Raw genomic sequence first — 17,249 nt, forward strand, 5'->3', positions numbered from 1 at the left:
AAAAAAAGAAAAGGGGGTACATAAGTGCAACAAAGGGATTTACTAAAATGTAACAAAAAACAGATCATGGAATTGATAATATGAGTGTTTTTACTATAAGAGAAAGGAAAAAATATATACAACAATCTGGGAACAAAATTTAGAATGACATTCTACAAATTTTCCGAGCTGTTAGTTGGATCATTTATTCAGTACGAGAAGCTAGAAAAATCTATGGTATCACTGTCCAAAATTTGAATTTCCACAAATATAAGCGCGAAAAAAATATCACAAGCAATAAAATCACCTTCGAGAGCCATGTAAAATGTGTGAAAATTCTACCTTTGGACTTCATTTCTCCATTTTTGTGTGGTCATAGAACTATAACTATGACTAACTGAAGCTGTAGATTACCTTTTTATGCAAAATGTGCATGTTCAACTGAAAGCAATCTGCGGAAGCGTTGTATTTTATTAGACTTGTTCAAACACTCTGAATGGCCATTAGACAAAAGATTCTCCTTTAATATTCTTCGCCTTTTTCTTGAACGTATCAAGAAATCTTCAGTGTCTAAGACGTAAGAGACCTACGACATCCAAAGTCACAAAAACAAAGTTAGCAAGAGAGACGGAGTTCTTAGGTATGTGGACTTCTGAGGATAGCTAGAGTACCTTTGATGAACTGCATGCTATCTTACATTCTAGACCATTAAAAAATTTAAGTCCTTCCATAGCCTCGGATGTAAAAGTTTCATCTCTAACTCCTGACTTCCGTTTATTTCTGCAAAACACGAGCATGCATGCATTATAGCCTATGTTATAAGAAAAGGTCAAGAAAGTATTCTTCTATTGATATAGTACCTTGTCAAGAACACCCCAGGGTTCTCCTTCTGAGGAATAACAGAGAGGAGTTCATTGCTCATATAAGCTGCAAAATTTGGGTCCATTGTAACAGCAGACATCTCAGGCTTGTCGTAAACATAGTCCATGAGTTGTATAGAAAGACGCGTTTTTTTAGATGACTGCAACGGAGGTAGGTAGTTTATCAATGCTACATTTGAATAGAGAAGGGACTGCTAGGTTTTATATCAGCCACATAACATAAAAAGAAGCAAAGACTTACACATGCTATTCTGTATATGGTCTCGTCATGAAGAAGGGCACGCACATTTTCATGGTAAACTACATCTGAAAATGTGCTAGACTTTCTTGAGATTTCATATGTATATAGTTGGAGAAGTTTACCTTCCAACTCATCAGTTGCAATCGTCTGAAGCTGCATGAGATGCAGAATTTTAGAATTGTACGAGACAACTACATACACCAAACAAAGAGGATGAAAAACACATGCGCTTACCTGTTTTACAATTTTGTATATCAGCTTGTCTAAGGTGAAGAGAAGATATGACTGAGCCCCAATAATAGCTCGGCAGTCATCCTCGAACTTTGCATTGTCAGAGGAACCATCAAGTAGGTTATAAAGTGCACTCCTGAATCTGTAACATTAAAAAGGAGCTTAGTCTGATTAAGTACAGATTAATCAAAATCCACTGGAACAGGAAACAGAACACTCAAGTGACCTGGAATATGATTCAGTGGGGTTGATTGCATTCGAGACTCTCCATCTGTGTTCAGCTGATGAAGAATGTGATTTTGCTTTCTGTAGTCTTTCATACAATGTCTGTAGTTAAGAGAAGAGACGTTAATGTTGCATCATGTGGAGAACATATACTTCATGATATTAAATAGCCATACCTGGTGAAGTCTGAACAGCACATAAAATGAATCATTTCCATAAAATATACGTGATTCCTTCTCCCTGACATGAAATATAGAAGGAACGTGCTTGGTTAGAGGCCTGGATGTATGTAGAAGGCGTTCTGAAAATGGCATAACAGCACCATCTCCTTCAGCATCATGGGCATCAGCAGTACCTTCCACCTCTCCTTCACTCTCTACCTTGTTATCATTCACATCATTGTCCCCATCTTCTTCACGCTCTTCATGAGAACCTTCTCCATTAGCAGACTCACTACCTGAAACATCACAATTCTCAGAAGCATTCTCACTGTCCTCTGATGTCCCATGAGCACTCGCTTCGCCTTCTTCATCAGCATCATTCTCACATCCTCTGTCTCCACCGCAATTTTTTTCTTCTCCATGTCCACTTTGGTATAGCTTACTACTTGAACTTCCCTTTAAACTATGCGATACATTTTGACCACCTTCACTCGATGGTGTAAAATTATCCTCAAAATCACCATTTGGAGTTAATTCACCCTCTTCTCGCTCAAGTTTACATTTTCCTACGGATTCCTCAAGACATTTCTCAACTTTGATACCTTCTGCCTTTGGGTCCACGAACCCTCCGTCCTAAAATCATGTAGGAGAAAGAGAAAAAGGATAGCTATTAGAGATGGGGGGCAACAACGGATATACTGCAAGCTTAAATAGATATTTTTTTTGAACATTAGCTTAAATAGATATTTTCCTTCTTGTTTTTTCTTAAATGTCCTGTTTTCCAAGATTCCGCTTTATTTGATCCAAGGAGAGCTTTTATAATTTATTTATTTTTCTGTATTAGCAGACTACTGAAGTTCACAGAAACTGAGATTTCGGTCAACTGCTAAAGAAAGGATACTCTCCTGAACTTAGTATTTTCCAATTGGAAAGCAGTTATAAAGATATGGAGCTTACATCACTGTTAAGGCATCTTCACTGATCAGTGTTGGGTATCTAAATGGGTAAATCTCGGTTGCTATTCTCTGAAGGATTACTTTGGGCACAGCCCAAATCAGCTCACCAGCAAAATACATATTACCCAACCCGTTAAATTTTGGGTTAATTCTGCCACCCTTAACTGCCTGACAAGGGAGCAAGAGGCAGATAAACACAGTTCACAGCAGGATCTTAAAAATTCTTTCTTCTGGATTCATGTCAGGATATTTTGCTAGTGGTTGATCTAGACTGACTAAATTGTATTTCCTAATTGTTCCGCTTTCTTAGATAGGAACAGTAAAGAGATTAAGCAAGGAAAACAAGTTACAATGAGGGCACTCCAGGGGGGAAGGTTACAATGATCTAAAAGTTAAAACATAATACCTTTGAGTCATTAGATGATACTATCTCAGGTTCACGTTTGATTGTGGAACCACTAGGTCTGGAAGTGCCTGCACCATGCCCTAATAATGGAAAGAGTACATCAACTTTTCAAATACTAATTCCCATGAAGAGGTGTAGAAAACACAAATGAAAGATAAATACAGAGGAGGCAGCAGCCCATGAACCTGAAGCAGTTTCTATACAGACTCTTCCATGGCTTTCCCCCACAGTAGTGCTGTTTGAAAGCACTAGCGGGTCAGCACAAAAAGCCTCTCTGCTGAGGCCAGATGCCCCATCTGCCATGTTTAGATTAGCGTCTGATTTTCCATGATGAAGGAGGTTCTTCGAAGTTGCGATTTTCAGCATTACACCATTTACATTAGGAGAGCTATCATCCTTGAACCCATTTTCACCATCTGCTATCTGAACTCTGGAAGAAATTACATGCTCAGATGTAGGCAGTTCATCTCCATTCCTGGAACTGCTTTGTCTGCAATTCATGCCCGAGCCACTGGCAGGGCTACCAACCTTTTTCCCTTCAATTGCTGTTTTATCTTTAGCATTAAGATTTTTAGCCTTTTCAACATCTACACCATCCACTTCACCCTGAGGCGGACGAAGAACACCAAATATTGGTTCCAGGAAGGTGGTCCAAATCTTCATGACTTTATCCAACTGTTCTCTTGTACAAACTTCTATACATGAATACTTGATGATTTGATAAAGGTCTTCGTGGATGTCAGAATCAGGATACTCGAACTCCAGATGTGTGATAATTGGTTGCCCATTTCCAGCAGCAACAGATAGCAGCACATCATCTTCTTTGCACTTATTTTCACTAATTTCTTTGATCTCAGCCAGCAGTGCTGTGGGGAAGAAAAACATCAGTTCCATGAGAAATAAGCACTTGCGGCAAGAACAAAGTTCACACAGAAACATTTCCATATAACGGCACTATGATCTCTCAAATGATCGTTTTCCACATAACAATTCAAGATGTGCTTCTGCTGGGACAAAAATAATAGATGCTTGAAAATTCTATAATCAACACAAGAAGTAGCATTACTGGGGTAAGGAACTACTTAAATCTCCGAATTTCTTGGTCATTAATGCTTCTGTTTTCATTTCAAGAATTTCAACTAGTTATTAGAATGAACTAGTTCAAAATCAGCAAAGTCATCTTACATTACCTTTAGTGCTCAAGCTTTTTGTGTCCTGCTGCTTGAAATAAAAGCTACGATGATCCAGTGATTTGTGATAGTTCTTAGCATAAATCTCAGCCCAAACTTTATTAAAATCAGAACGACACCTCGCCCACTCCTCTTGTTTCTGCTTTAAGCGAGTAAGTATAACTGGAAGGGCAAGTGGTGCATTCTTCCTCAACACATCCATAACATCAAGCCCATGGTCACCATAAAGACGTTCAATGCACCTTAGATTCAGAGCTATACAAAAAAAGTGCATAAGCATTTATGATAACAACAATTTAAATAGCAATATCAGCATTATTTATGTGTCTCTTACCAGTAAAATGTTCTTCAATACGGATATGACTATCACTTGAAATAGTATTATCATTGATCTTGTTGAGCAATTCTTCAACGCGTCTTGTTGTTGCATTGACAGACTCTAAAAGCATATCCAGCTCAAACCTATTATCATGAAAACATCACCAATTGCAAATGAGAATTAAGGAGAACTATACAATAATTGGTTGGCGCAGAAGAGATCCCTTCATCTCACATACTAGATAAAATGAAGGTTAAGACTTTTAAGACCACATGCATCAAGACAACTTCCAACCTGTCATCTTCGCATCGGAACAAGCTCTCTTCATACTGGTTTTTGCGCATATGTTTAAAAGAGTAATCCTCACTTCCTGATGTCACGGATACCCAATGATCATTTAATACTTCGGCACCAATATCTGTTTTCTGACTCGCTAAAGGAATTGGATACTGCAGTAAGATAAGATCCATGCACCATTGTGCAAAAGATTTAGAAGACAATAATACGTGTATTTAAAAAAATAGTAATTTTATACGATAGATCTGTACATTCTTTGGAAGAAGCCGATAACTTGGGGAGCAACTGTCACAGTTAGAGAGATCAAGTTCATGTATAGGTTTTGCTGCGTATTTATCCTTGCTATACAACGACATCTTCTGCCCTTGTGCATCTCTAGTTGCATAAGCAACAGGTCTATCTCTTTCTCTTGTCTCACGAAGTCTATTCCTTTCTTCCCACTCGCAATCTCGGTCTTTGTCCCTGTCTTCTACTTTCTCAGACTTGGGATTGGGTTCATCACTCCATAAGGACTCTGCAGTGCGTTGAAATAAGTCAAAGATCTAGAGGATACACAGGGGACACAGACCCATTGTATTCATTGTCATGTCTTCAAAACTAAATCTAACATCATTCTTACGTGTTTTGCTCAGAATAGCAGCAAGATATCCATCTGCAGACAAGCTCCAAATTAGATAAAAACCTTATTAAGATCTGGAAAAGAAAACTCAAACAGCAGTAGCCCAGAAATGCAAGTCTAACAGAAATGTAAGACTTGAATCATTAGATTATTACCTGTCCTCTCACAATGAGAAATAAATTCATCAAATCCTTCCATGAGATCTGGATGTTTCTGAAGTAAGCTGCTAACCTAATGGGAACAAATTTTCGCTCCAGTTACTAATTTTACTGATACTAAAGAAGGAAGCATTATAAACAAGAAACTGAATCATGTAATTGACAACTAATGAGGAAACTTTACTTGCGAACATACAGTCAAGCCAAACCCAAAGGCATGCCAGTGGAACCACATTCTCATTAGAAAAGATTCATCAGTATGTGTATAGGAAACATATTATACTTCCGTGAATTTTCATCATTTTTCTTTATGTGGGGAGAAGGGGATTCAAAGTATTTATGCAATTGATAGTTGATGACGGTCTAGACCTCAGATGTATGAGAAGATATATGAACATTGGGATTCATTGTTCTAAAAACAAAAGAATGACATGTATACACAAGATTTTTCACTACAGACGAAGGAAGTGAGAAATCACTTCAAGGATATTAATAATCTTAACCGGGATAAATAAATCCAAAAATTTAACCAAGCTCATTGAAAAGCAATTTCAAAGAATGAAGAACGATACCCCAGATTGTAATTGTGTTCTTGTAACCCCTTCTTTGCAATAGAAATTAAGGCACTTAAAAAATTGTTTTCGTTCTCCCATATCCTGTAACCTTTCCTTAACCCGCTCACAGTAAGCAAAACCATGGTCCTGCATACCTGCTCCAACATAAGCAGATTACGAATGAATTGAACTTAAAAATCTAATGAAGCTAATAAAAAAGAAACTTAGAATATGCTTACAGGAAGTGAAACATACATCCAGCAAATTCAGCAGACCAAATTGTTATATACCATAAACAATGTGCAAAGTCCCATAATCATAACTTTCTCAACTTTTAGACTACATACTTACAAAATATATTTCAAGTAATTTCTATACAAGTTGATCACTTTTTAAAGTGGGAAGAAGAAATTTATATTAATAGGCAAACTTACTAGGTTCAAACTGGTCAACAGCAACATCTCTATGAACAGATTTTCTGTCCAGCTCTCTATCCTCATACTGTCGTTCCCTTCTTTCCCTTTCAGTTCTCATCGTTGTTTCTTCATATTCTGGATCAGACCGATCAACAGCATTCTCCCGGACAACTAGTGAAGTAGCCTTCTAAACAAAGCCAAAAAAATTACCCTGATTTATCTGCCAATATTCAACGACATCGGACTCTAGAAAATCATCACCAAGAAACTACCTTCTCAACATGCATGTGCCTTGCTGCAGTCATCGAAGAGCTTTTCTCATCATAACGCATGATAGGGGCCCTATGAGCTTGAGCATTACGAGCTCGGGCTGCTGCCATGGCATCAGGTAAAAAGTGGGTGAACTCTTCAAGCAAATCAGCATGGCCACGGAAAAGGTAGGAGACCTGTAAAAACATTAAGTCGCCTCACTATATACGAACTCAGTACTGACATTTGAAAGCAAGCAAATCCCGGGATAAATTAGAAAAGATGCATGCTTTGCTTTTGTACTCATACACAAAGAAACTGTCAAGCACTGGCGAGTAACCTACCTCGTTATAAACTTCTGCAATAGCCTTGTTTTCCTTTCTATACAAATTCAAAATATCAAGAAACGACTTATATACGAAATCATCGCCTTGAAATCTAGTCTGCAATCAGAACGTTAGTCAAATGAGAAAAGCAATTTTAAATCAGAAAAGCAACATTCATCAGTTGTGTGATGATTTACCTTTATCTTGTTTACAAAACTGATTGCTTCTTCAAATTCAACTGGTTTTTTCACTGGAGCTTCATCCTCTGGATTAGTGATCTCATATCCCTTGGGCAAAAATGTATTGAAACCCAAAATTAAGGTTCGATGCCCTTTGAATAAATCCTTCACCCTCGCTATGACACCAGAAGTATCAATTCTACAAACAAACATCCCCAAGGAAAACGGAAAAAATAATTAATCAAGCACCAAATATTGCTAAATCAACGGCAGTTAACCTATCAGGATTACTTTTCGTATGAGTAGGAGGAGCAAGTAACGCAAAATTCTACCTTTGAGACTTGAAATCTTTCATGACATCAAGAAACTCATCATACTTGTCCCTTCTGTCCTGAAAAATTTCCTTCACTGACTTGAGATACGAAAGTGCATCGTTTGTTGTTAGCTTGTTCGCGCTACCTCCCCCCATCATAGGAGATTGCCCAGAACTACAGTATCAACAAAATAACAATACATGACAAAAAGAACACATCTTTCTACAAACATGAACACTTCATACAATCACATTAGTATTACAATATCAATACTTAATCTGTACGTATTCTAAACTAAACCAATCTCAAGCTAAAAAACAAAATCTAGAAACTTACTATTTTACAACTAAACTTAACAAAATACTACTCTATTCAGCTCAAATTATACGTTAAAATTATTCACAATATAACCTAAAAATTAAACACAAATTAATCCAAAAATTCAACATATTTAGCAGTTAATGATAATAAAAACTTACGGTTCACCACGGGATGAAACAACAACAGGGCGTTTGAGTTGAGAACTCATCTCTACAACAACAAATCTTCATATCTCTTCACCATTGTTAAATAAAAAAACAAAAAAATCAACGCTTTTGTTTAGCTCTCCAAATCCTCCAATTAAAACAAAACAATACAAAATCCTGAAAAAAAAAACACAGATCTAAACAAATTAACCACAATAATCAACTAATTATCCCTTAAACTCAACATAGATCAACTCAAAATTCTAATCAAAATCTACTAAATTACATTACTTCAAATTTAAGAAAAGCATATAATAAATTAAAAAAAAAGCGAAGAATTATTACAGAGATCTTCAAATGAGTCCGTTAATGGCGGTTGAAAATTTCTCTCCAAATGGAAGAAACCAAAACACTTCAAAAAAAAAAAATTTTAAAAAAAACTGTGTAGAAGTGATGAATATGTAAAAAAAAAAAAATTCAATTCTTTATAGCTTTATGGCTATGGCTATGGCTATGGTATAGTTATAATTGATTTTTATTTATTTTAGTAATTTTTTTTTTTGGCTAATTATTTTGAAGATTTTATTTATATATAATATGGAGGTAAAAAATTCTTTGTGATACTACAACAATATGAATGGAGAAAAAAAATAGAGAGAAGAGTTTATAATATTTGTATAAGTCTTAGCTGTTTTTTTTTTTTTTGATAATAATTATTTTTTTAAATAAAAAATATTAATACTAGAAGGAGAAGAAAAGCCACTAATTGGGGTGGGGTGGGGGTGGGGGGTGGGGGGTAGGGGAGTCATTTTGACCTCTTTTTTTATGGTATCAAATGGACTCTACTTAATTAAGACCTAATTGTAGGGAATTAGGAGTTGATATAAAAGGGTAAGAAGTGAGGATATCGAATCGTTTGGTACACGGATTAAATTATTTCAGAGTTATTATTTTAGATTATATAATTATTGAACAAGTGTATTTTGAAATAATTTTGGTATCGTTGATAAAATAGGATTTTTAAAATTAATTTGAGATATTTTACTTTAGTTTATCTCGTGTATAGATCAACCTCTTAGAGTGCGTATAAGCATGTTAATTCTCTTTCCTATAAAGGTGGAGAGATTATTTTTAATAGACCTTCGATTGAAATAAAAAAACTCAAATCAAGTATGGAATATAAATATGTTGGAAGGAAAACATGTTAAAGATAATGAAAAGGAGAATAATAGTAATAATAAAATAATATGATAATAGAGAAAAAAAACATATAATAACAAAATCAAAAAATAAAATAGAATAATGATAACAACAACAATGTTAGTAAGAAAAAATAGACAACATTCAATTGTCTATTAGTCAAACACAATTTTATTTTCAAATTCAACTTTATAAATTTAAATGTAGTTAAAAAATTGATATTCATAATCAAATGCTTACATAAGATTATAATGTGAGAATTATTAATAATATACAAGAAAGGTATTATGTAATGATTGAATATTTAATTTAAATATGGTATATTTTCATATTTGAAATTCATATATAATTATCATTATATTATTTGTCTTCTTGTTTCACATTTTATTTCATAAATTATTATTTTATATAATTTATGCAGATATTATTTATGAGAAAATAAAAAGAGTAACTTAATATTTTAAAAAGTAATGTTGACTGCACTTTATGTGGAGCTTATTTATATGTCCTAAAATCCCAACCAAAACGAACCCTAATACAATTATTATTATTTATTTATATTAGGCTAATAGTAGATAGAAAGTGGCGCTTTATTCGCTTTTCGATGCACATTTAAATTTAATTAATCTCTAGTATAAATATTAAAATATGAAAATCACAAAATGATGTAATTTATTATTATTATATATAGAAATAAATAAATTTGTAGTAATTTTACAATATTTTGCAGAGTTTGTTTATATGTGAATTGCTACATAATTCAAACACCCTTTACATCTTTATACAGATGATTGTTGTATTATTTTGTAATGTTAGTTGAATATAATTTTTTTAGTTGTTATTTAAATTTTTTATTATTGCATCGTTTAATGAAAAGTCTCATTTTATATATAATAACAGATTTGATATGATATTGTATATCGTTACCCTTATTTTTCTTTTCATGTTAAATTTGTCTTTGTTCGCTATTTAATTAAAAATATATACTATCTTTTACCTTATCTTATCGTAATAGTTTTACTATGTATCTTATCTTTTTGTAAGGTACGTAATTATTCAAATTATTGAGTATAAATGTATAATATTATATAATAATAAAAAATGATACAATCTATCTAAACATTATAATATTATAAAATCAATATAATATATTATGAAATAATAATAAAGACCATAGAAAATTCAAAATCAATCTTTGGTTCATGCATAGACTTTTACAATCACAAATGTGAGAACAGATTGACAAATATTAACATATATTACCATTTTTTTCTTGGAAATTCCAGTTTGAATTTCTTGTTACAATTTACAATTACTACAATCTGTAAATATACATTTTAATTGATTAATATTTAAATATATTGAGTTATATTTTACACAGACTTTAAAATCAAAAGTTATCAATTATTGAGGGACCAAAATACTATTATCCATTACTTGAATTCGGTTTATTAAGTAGGTTATTGTCTGATGACCAAAAAACAAGTAGGTTATTAATTTATTATGCTAAAATAAAGTAAATACCATAAGATACAGAGGGCAAAATTGTCCAGAAAAACATTATTACCAGATTTTGAAAGGTTTGTGATTCTGTGGGTTTGCTAATTGGGCCTATTTGGTTGCCTAACATTAGTAAATTTAAGGTTAGGGTTTATATTTTTTTTTTTTAGTTTTTTTTTTTTTTACTTGGTTATGTAAAACTATTTAAACATTTTATTTGGTTTAACAATATAATTTATTTCCCAAAAATTAACGACAGTTTTTTTATATAAAATATTATCTTACATATAATTTGCATATAATTGTGTTGATGTATATCATTTGTATGCAATGTGTATGTCACTTTATATCCAGTGATATATTGGAAATATAAATAACATACACAAGTAATATAAATACATACAACTTATATATTCATCAGATATGAAGGAAAATATAATATTTTTAATTTCTTCGGGTTTCAATTTGAAATTTCTACAATAAAATTGTAATCAAATCTTCACCGAGCTAAATTTCCCTGAAATTGACATATAAACTCCAAATGATATGCTCAATTTTGCAATAATACTTTATCCAAAAAAATTTAATAATTATTCACTTTATTGATTTAAAGTTTTAAACTATTTTACTGATAGTTAATTTTAATTTTCTCGATATAAGTGTGTTCGATTAGAAAAAGGAGAGAAAACAAAAAAAATTATAGCATAAACGATTCAGAGAAGTCTTTACTATTTTTTCCGTCTTAAATATGTCTCTCTCACTAATAATTTCAATAGTAGAAAAATTAGTTTGATTTTGACTGTTACAATAGGAGATATTTGGACTTTTTTGAATTGTTCAAAGACTATATTTGAATGTGTTGGCATCGTAACGTTTCACAAGCTATGTTTTGGTAAATATAAGTTCAATTGCGAAGAAAAAAATCAAAGAATAGATCCATTTAAAAGATAAAATTAAAAATCAACCCATCTAAATGATAAAAATGTAATTTTATTAATTCTTTCGGTTCATTGTTTGAATGATTTGAGAAGATTAGGCCTCAAAGCCTTTGTCCATACATTTTCTAAGTAACTTGGTATTCGATATTCACATTAGAGCTCGACTATTCTGAATTCACGTTGTGTAGGGCTTTATTTGGGATAAAACGTTTTCTACCAATGACTTTTCTATATCCAATACTCAAACTCAAGACCTCGATTAGAAATATTAGTCTCATCTACTACATCGCACCCGTTGATGATCATTTCCTAAGTGATAGCTTATGCCTAGAATATTCCTAATGAAGAAAATAGTCCTTCTACTTGCAGGCTCATAAATAATTACATGTGATGTGTTCTTTTTCTATTTAATATTCTATATATATGTTAGAGTTTGACTGATTTAAATTTGTGCTCAAAACGAAAATTTAATCTAAAATTAAAAATTTAAAATTAAAATCTCGAATTAAGAAAAAAACAATTTTATTCACTGGACCGTATCATTCGGGGATATGCTACTTGATGTTGCTTTGGATGTAAACTTTCTTTGATGAACTTGAAAGTAATTAATTAACAAAATTGAAGAAAAGAATAATCTCTAACTATGAAAAGAATGAAATATCTTTTAATCACTTGCAAGTTAAGGATTACATCATACGTAACTTGGACTATCATACTTCCTTCTAACGATTTAAGTACGTAATTAATTATTCTAAAATATTATATATTTTTTTTAAAAAAAAGACCACTAATATTTTTTAAAAAATAAAATGAAAACTATTAGAAAAAGAGAGGGGGGGGGGGGGTTGTAGAAGTAACTTGGAACTACTTCTATTTTTTAATGTTTATTGTCTATAAATTGCATCGAATTAGTTATTTAACAAAAACCAAATTTTTCTCGATATATATGAAATATAAAATATTATTTTTTGGTGTCAATTTATTTATCTTACTTTTCTTTTTTTAATCTGTTTAAAAAAAGAAAATATCCTTTTTTATAGCAAATTCTTTAATTCTAATTTCCCATGCGAATATGTTAAAAACAATATTAAAAACATTTTAATATATTTAATATATCTTTAATTTAAAACTTCTTTATAAATCTCTCAGTCAAATTAAAATAAGATAAATTAATTAAAATCGAAAAAATATATGAAAGGTGTTTGGATGCTTAAAACTAAAAGCTCATTAATCAGTTTTAAAATGCCTTTTTTTGGCTTATTTTGGTGCTTGGCTAAGTAATAAAAGTGCTTATTTTTGTTTTGCAATTATTATATGTATCTATGGTTGTGAGAGTGTGCCTATTTGATTATATGATAACTTTTTTTCCCTTTAATGGCTATTTTTATTTTTTTATATTGTATATTGTGTTTGGTTATTTCAAATATCATTATCTATATGAAAGAGTACGATTGTTACGATAAATATGTAGCTTATGAACGAGATTGAGAAATTTATTATTCTGAAAGTCGCGTAATGTTTTATATCTATACATATCGTATTTGTAATTTATCTCTAGTGATTTAATTTATGTAATATCATTTGATTGCATGTGAACTTATATATTAAGAAAATTTCTAAATAAAATTTAAATATTTGTGTGATTAAATCAAATTATAAAGTATAATGAGAAATTTTAAATATAAAATGTAACCTTCTTTCAAAACGGACTAAACAAAAGTGTATTGCATATATATTGGCCACACATTATCAAAAATCATTAGAGCCATTTGAATATGATTAAAAGCATCAACACTTTTTAAATCTATTCAAAAATTTCAAAAGTATTTAAAACTATTTTGATTTAAAAACACTTAAAATAAAACAATTTAAATTATCTTTTAGTGTTTATTTGAATTGATTTATTTTAAGTGTTTATAAATACCTTTATAATATTTTGGTAAAAAAAAATAAAAGAATTAAGCACTTACATTTAAGCTAAAAAGACAAAAGACTAAAAGCTAAAACATGCTCTTAAGCTTTTGGATTAAGAGTTACTTGCTTTGATTAATTATTTTAGATTTCTATCCTTTATAATTATTTGTATTCCTCATAAATTAAGTTCAAACACTTAAAAATTACTTTTCAATACTTAAAATTAAAAGCTACTTAAATTCGGTCAATTCAACAGACTCTTAAGTGTTAAAAAGAACAAATTTTTTTCTAAGCTTATAATGCATTGAAATTCAACATTATTCACAGATAACTAAGCTTTGACGAAAACAAGGGGCCCCTTTCTCATATCAATCCTTACAGGAGCCTAACGGAGAAATGTTTGTTCACAATAGCGAGAGATTGCGATAAAAGAATGTCCGTTTTGTAATAAAGTTCAGATTGCTTGTCTCTTTAATTGTTGGATTCAGAGTTTTAAGCCCATATAAAGCCCAATTAAAGAAAGGCTTGGGATATTGGATCATAGTTTGGGCCTTTAAACATATTGGGCTTCTGTAGTTATGAAACTTCCTCAAAAGACTACTATATGGATCTTATTTGTGTTTGATCAACTTATGGATCCAAATCTAATAGTTCTTGTATAACACAAATACACGATAATACGCATTCTGACATGAGCCTTATATAAATCGTTAATTGCTTCATCGAAATATTGCCTTTCATACTCAATTTTGTTTCCTTATTGAAAATTTAGCACAATTTTTTTGTCCTTTTAGCTCCAGACTCGTGAAATATTACCTCACATAAAATTTGATTTGTATTCTCTTCGTATCAAACCAAGAATTCAAAATAAATTTTTGTATATTTTTCCAAGTATCAATATATTCCACTTCTTAATAGTCAGTTTGATAAACAGCATATTGTATTTATTTATTTCATAATACCAAGTCAATCTCGAAACAAAAAAGAAAACTTATTGCAACTACGAATGTGAACAGATGCTTTCTCATTAGACTATTTTAATCGATTGTTTATGTTGATCCTGTGCTACAATTCTTCTTCTATTATGAAATTTCACACATTTTAGGTAAATAACATATTTTAGACTAGAAAAAAGTAATATAGAAATCTGTCAATTCTTTTTCTTTTCGAGTTTAAAATTCAAATTTGTGATTGAGTTTGCTTCCAATATTAAGCAAAAAAAATCATTTGATGTACGAAAATATACTCCATTTATACCAACTTTAAGAAAAATCACACCTTAAAAAATACGACATTGATAATTTATTTCGATGCAAGTATTAATTTCTATTTTAACATACCTAAATTTAAAATGCAACAAGGCAAGAATCTCTTTATGATGTATTATTATATTATCAAGAAAACCCTAACAACCACTTACTATTTATAGACTTAAAATTATGATTGTCGGCACAATTATTTAATCTCACCAAATCAAGTTTAATGCTTTAATAAAGTGGAAAACAAATAAAGCTTTACCAATTTTATGCCACAATCTCAATTAATTGGCATTTGAGAATTGATTTATTCTTTCACATTTAAGAAAAAATACGTAAAAAGTGTTTCGCGTTTATATAAAATCGATAAAAGAATTGTATTTTTAAATTATATAATAAAGACAATTTATCCTAAAGCAAGTTTAAGATTAAATTTTACGATTTGGATTAAGAAATAGTTTTGTTATAGCTCGAAAGCTTTCTTTCTATTAGTTTCAAGTATAATAGATTAAAATGAACATATGTCATATAATCTAATCCACGAAACTTGTGTAAATACGATTTTAATTTGAATATCTCTTAAAATATCATTTTCCTCCGTCTCATGTTTTAGGTTAAAAGATTATCTCAAAAGAATATCATTTTAGAAATTCAAGAATAAAGTTGATAATTATTTTCAACAATAACCTTAACATTAATAACACGTACTTTTTTTAAATACCACTCAATATTTTCTAAAAAATCTAATAAATAAGAGTAACTTGGTAAAGCTATACTTTGAACTCATTATTTTTCTTAGTGACGTAAAAAGGTTAAAACGACAGTTAAAATAGGACGGAGGCTGAAGTAAGTTGTTAAGCTTTATTAAAGTGGAAAACAAATAAAACACTACCACTTTTATCTCAAAATGAGCATCTGATAATTGTTTTTATGTGACTTTTTATAGCTTTATTGAAAAAAAAAATTGATTAATGTTTGTTGAAAACTCAATTATGGTTGAGTCTCTTTTAATGAGTAGTTGTTATGAAAGCTAAAGGAATAGTCCTACCAAACGCATTAGGAAGAATAAAACAACTTAATTTTTTTAATTAAATATTTATTAAAAAGCAAAATGTTTTCAATCATAGACTATAACTTTGTACTTAACAATTAATCACTCAAAAGTTCCTTAATAATTGTGTTGCTCCCTATATTTATGTTAAACATGTCCATTACTTAAAAATTGAGAGCTGAGACAAAACAAGATCTAAATCAAAAGTCAATATAATAGACTACTAAAGTTGTACTCTTAGCCAAAATAGTAATGACAATTATCCACTTGACTATATGCATTCATTTAATTGAGTTTAGGACTTTAGGGCTTAAAATTAAATTCACATGGTAGCATGACTAACTATGGATTCACGACTGAAAGTTCCACAATGAGGGTAAAATGTGTTTCAACAAAAAGATTTGAAACATTAAATTAAGAATGAAAGAACACTTAACATTTCATCACACTGCATGTATCCTTATTTGGTGACAAAAAAAAAGTTCTAACTTGGCTAATCCTAAAATTAGGATTTTTACTTGTATTAATGATCAACACTTGGGAAACAATGGGCATTTGGTGCTAATTGGTGGTTTTGATATGCTAGAAATGATTAAGTCTCCCACATAGATGGGAATGAGTCCTTTGGTCTCATTACAGGTATGAACTTGGACAATTCTCTCCTTACAAGTTACGTTTTGATGAGGTTGATCAGTTAGGCTTAAGTCTTATATCTATACATGGCATTAGAGTCAGATCGATCCCAATCATATGCTCCACTCCACTGATGTGGTTCTTGATCCATGCACCTGGCTTCCTGCCCGGGGCTAAATTTCCCACGTCGGAGGGGAATGAGTCATTTGGTTTCATTATATGAACTTGAACAATCTTCATCCTACATATTAATTTTTGAGGTTGAGTTAGACACAAGTCTCATATCTTTAGATAAATATATAATTTGAGGAGTCACAATCATGATAATGAATCAAAAATGGGGTTTCAACTATATTCTTGGTGATGGTCCTCATATGATAAATATGAACAAGAGAGCCAAAAAGTTCATTGAACATAAAAAGATAGGCTTATATGAAAAGATGATGAATGCCTACAACATCCATGATTAATGTACACATGAAGATAAAGCTGGAAATAGGGACTTGTCATAAGGGAATTGAATGGATGAAATTTCTAGAGAATCATGTGACTTATTGTAATGACCAAACATATTTTGCTATATGAGGGA

The 17,249-nt window shown here is 31.1% G+C and overlaps 1 protein-coding gene across 3 annotated transcripts; it reads right to left on the reverse strand.

Annotated features, from left to right (window-relative positions):
• Positions 1 to 50: 50 nt before the first annotated feature.
• LOC101253486 (paired amphipathic helix protein Sin3-like 4) lies at positions 51 to 8,879 on the reverse strand. 3 transcript variants are annotated; one of them, XM_004239317.5, is made up of 23 exons: positions 8,514 to 8,879; positions 8,181 to 8,345; positions 7,720 to 7,875; positions 7,406 to 7,586; positions 7,227 to 7,325; positions 6,906 to 7,079; positions 6,652 to 6,820; positions 6,236 to 6,372; positions 5,661 to 5,736; positions 5,506 to 5,538; positions 5,138 to 5,400; positions 4,884 to 5,038; positions 4,605 to 4,732; positions 4,271 to 4,525; positions 3,266 to 3,946; positions 3,081 to 3,160; positions 1,734 to 2,351; positions 1,559 to 1,659; positions 1,336 to 1,474; positions 1,102 to 1,254; positions 840 to 1,000; positions 651 to 759; positions 51 to 565 (listed from the first exon to the last, which is right to left on the reverse strand). In XM_004239317.5, exons 2-23 carry the CDS (start codon positions 8,228 to 8,230, stop codon positions 398 to 400), a joined length of 4,086 nt encoding a protein of 1,361 aa, XP_004239365.1. In that variant the 5' UTR covers positions 8,231 to 8,345; positions 8,514 to 8,879; the 3' UTR covers positions 51 to 397. The 3 variants fall into 3 exon arrangements, with proteins under 3 accessions (XP_004239365.1, XP_010320638.1, XP_069153825.1); XM_010322336.4 differs by having other exon boundaries at positions 6,652 to 6,817; positions 8,514 to 8,870; XM_069297724.1 differs by lacking the exons at positions 51 to 565; positions 651 to 759; positions 840 to 1,000; ... (3 more) ...; positions 1,734 to 2,351; positions 3,081 to 3,160 and having other exon boundaries at positions 3,923 to 4,084.
• Positions 8,880 to 17,249: the final 8,370 nt, after the last annotated feature.

This window comes from Solanum lycopersicum, chromosome 5, assembly GCF_036512215.1.
Source record: "Solanum lycopersicum chromosome 5, SLM_r2.1".
In the NCBI taxonomy this organism is placed as follows: Eukaryota; Viridiplantae; Streptophyta; class Magnoliopsida; order Solanales; family Solanaceae; genus Solanum; species Solanum lycopersicum.